The sequence below is a fragment of the Fonticula alba genome (genome assembly GCF_000388065.1).
Source record: "Fonticula alba strain ATCC 38817 unplaced genomic scaffold supercont2.12, whole genome shotgun sequence".
Classification (NCBI taxonomy): domain Eukaryota; order Rotosphaerida; family Fonticulaceae; genus Fonticula; species Fonticula alba.
In genome coordinates, this window is record NW_009242982.1 from 383,887 (window position 1) to 386,395 (window position 2,509).

The following is a 2,509-nucleotide window of genomic DNA, read 5'->3' on the forward strand; positions in this document are numbered from 1 at the left end:
CCCTGACCGTCCTCTCCCCCCCTCCCCCCCTTTTTCCCGCCCACACACACTCCCAGGCCTCCCTGATCCGCCTGCTGCCGGCCGACGGGCGCCGGCACCAGCTGCGCATCCACTGCTCGGAGGCCCTGGGCGCGCCGATCCTCGGCGACTCGCGCTACGGCGTCAGCCGGGTCCTCCAGTCGTTGGAGGAGGCCGCCCGGGCCGGGCTCCTGGCACAGGACCCCCTCGGGCCCGAGGGCCACGACCCGGCCGACGCCTCGGGCCAGGCGGCCTCGGCGCAGCTGGTCCCCGGCGTGGGCTACCTGTGGATGATGTCGCTGACGGAGCGCGAGCGGCAGAACTTGAATGCTCGGTTCGCGCCCGAGGTGCCGGCGGCTGCCGGGGCCACCCCCGGGCCCGCCGGGCCGGGCACCACCGCCGCCAAGGCACCGCCCGGCATGGGGCCCTCCTCGGGCCCCGGGCCCCGGGCGGCCCCCTCGCCCTGGGGCGCGGACGTGTCCGACGGCGAGGATGACCCCGGCCCTGGCGAGGGCGGCGGCGGCGGCGGCGACTGGCAGGACCCCGGCGCCAGCGACACCGACGACCAGTCGCCCTTCGACCCGCTGGCCCAGGTGGCCAGCATGTCGGACATCCGGCCCAACCATGCGGCCTTCGCGCGTGCCTCGGCACCGGGGGCCGCCGGGGCGGCCGGGCCCGGCGCCAGCGCCCCGGCCGACGCGCACCGCTTCCTGCCCGGGCTGCCGCTGCACCTGCACCTGCGGTCCATCCGCCTGGCGCACTGGCGCCCGGGCGAGGATCTCGTCATCGAGGCGCCGCTGCCGGCGCACATGGTCCGCACCATGCGCCGGGCCGGGCTCGACCTGCCGGACGCCTTTGGCGGGCTCTTCGGCAAGCGCCGGGCCGATTCGCACGTCACCGGCTTCGGCGGGGCCCACGGGTCCGGCGACCCGAACCGGGTGGACCTGCGCGAGTTGCCCCCGGGGGCCGACCTGCCGGCGGTGGTGCGCGGCGGCGGGGCCCGCCTCGTCCCGGCCCTCGAGCCGTACGAGCACTTCCTGGCCGGGCACGGGCTGGAGCGGCGCGCGAAGTGAGTGGTCACGTGGCGGCCGCGGCGTAACTGTTTTTCGAACTCCCCGCCCCGATCGCCCCCGCCCTGGTGCGACGCCCGCCTCGGCTGTCTGCGCCCCGTGCGCGCGTTTCCCGTGTGCCAGCGCCACGACGCCCTGGGCCCTTCCGGCGCGACACGCGCGCGCGCGCGCGCGCGGCCGAGAACCTCCCACAAATATAGACACCAATAGATTGCTGTGTGTGTGTTTTCCCCCGTCCCTTCTGACGCGTCCTGGTGGGGGGGGGGGGGGGGGGGGGCCCGGGGGAGCGGGGCAGATCGCGCCCGCCAGCCAGCCGGGCCGGGGCGCCCTCCTTCCTGCGGCCCTCGCCGATCGCCGGGATGGGGCGGCGATCGCCCCCTCTCTTCACGCGGCATGTAGCCCGGGCCGGGCCCCGGCCGTGTCCACCACCCACCCGCCCCCCCCTCCCTCCTCGCTGGCTTTTCGGTCTTTTTTTTTTTTTTCCTCCCCTCGCCCGGCGCCCACCCTTCCCCCGGCCCGGATGTCCTACACCGAGCAGGACCTGGCGCGGCTGGATGGCCCGCTGCGGCTGGTCTGGCAGGCGTCGCACGCGCCGCTGGCTCGGTCCGCGGCGCCGGGCGACTCGTCCGGCACCACGGCCGCCCTGCAGCCGCGTCTCAGCCGCCGGGCCGTCGAGCTGGTCGACATCCCGATCGTCGTCGGTGCGTGCCTGGGCTCCTGTGCGCCTCTCCGGTCCATCGCCCGCCCTCGCAGTGACTGACACATGCACCTCCCCACACGTCGGGCCCAATGTGCGGCCTCCCGAAGATCTGCTGATCGACTGGACCGCCGGGGCCGGGGCCGAGTACTGTGCGCAGCTGGCGCCGCCGCTCCCCGGCCCGGCAGCCCTGTCCCTGCGCTTTTTGGCCTTCCTGCTGCTCGGGCTTGCGCGCATCCACGAGCGCCGGTCCTTGATTTTGCTGCGCGACAGCCGGGGGTTCCTCCGGCGGATGCGCCTGGCGGCGGCGCGCTTGGCAGCCGAGTCGGCGGCGGCCGCGGCCGCGGCCACCGCCGCCGCCGCGGCCGCCGCCTCCACAGCCGCGGCCACCGCCGCCGCGGGCCCGGACTCGGGCGGCGGCGTCGCCCCGCTGGGCGGCCCCCCCGGCGGGGCGGCCCTCCCCGCCCCGAGCATCTCGCTGCAGGACTTCCTCAGCCCGCGCGCCGGGCGCGACGTGACGGTCCCCGACTCGCGGCGCTTGCTTCCCACCGCGCCCGGCGGCCCGGCCGCCACCATGGCGGATGACCGCTGGCCCGGCCAGCTCGGCCTCGGCCTCGGCCCCGGCGACCCGGGCCCACTCCTCCCGGACACTAGGTACGCGTGCGCCAGGGCCCAGCCGGGAGATCGGCCGGCACTCCTCGCGGGCCGACCTCCCGCCCCCCCC

General features: G+C 77.2%; 1 protein-coding gene across 1 annotated transcript in view; it reads left to right on the forward strand.

Annotated features, from left to right (window-relative positions):
- Positions 1-1,608: 1,608 nt before the first annotated feature.
- Positions 1,609-2,509, forward strand: part of H696_05617 (hypothetical protein) — a gene marked incomplete at both ends in the record, with an annotated part of 1,547 nt that continues 646 nt past the window's right edge. The window contains 2 exons of the mRNA XM_009499433.1: positions 1,609-1,789; positions 1,896-2,439. Coding sequence (XP_009497708.1) covers positions 1,609-1,789; positions 1,896-2,439 — 725 coding nt within the window. The remainder of the gene's footprint in view (positions 1,790-1,895; positions 2,440-2,509) is intronic.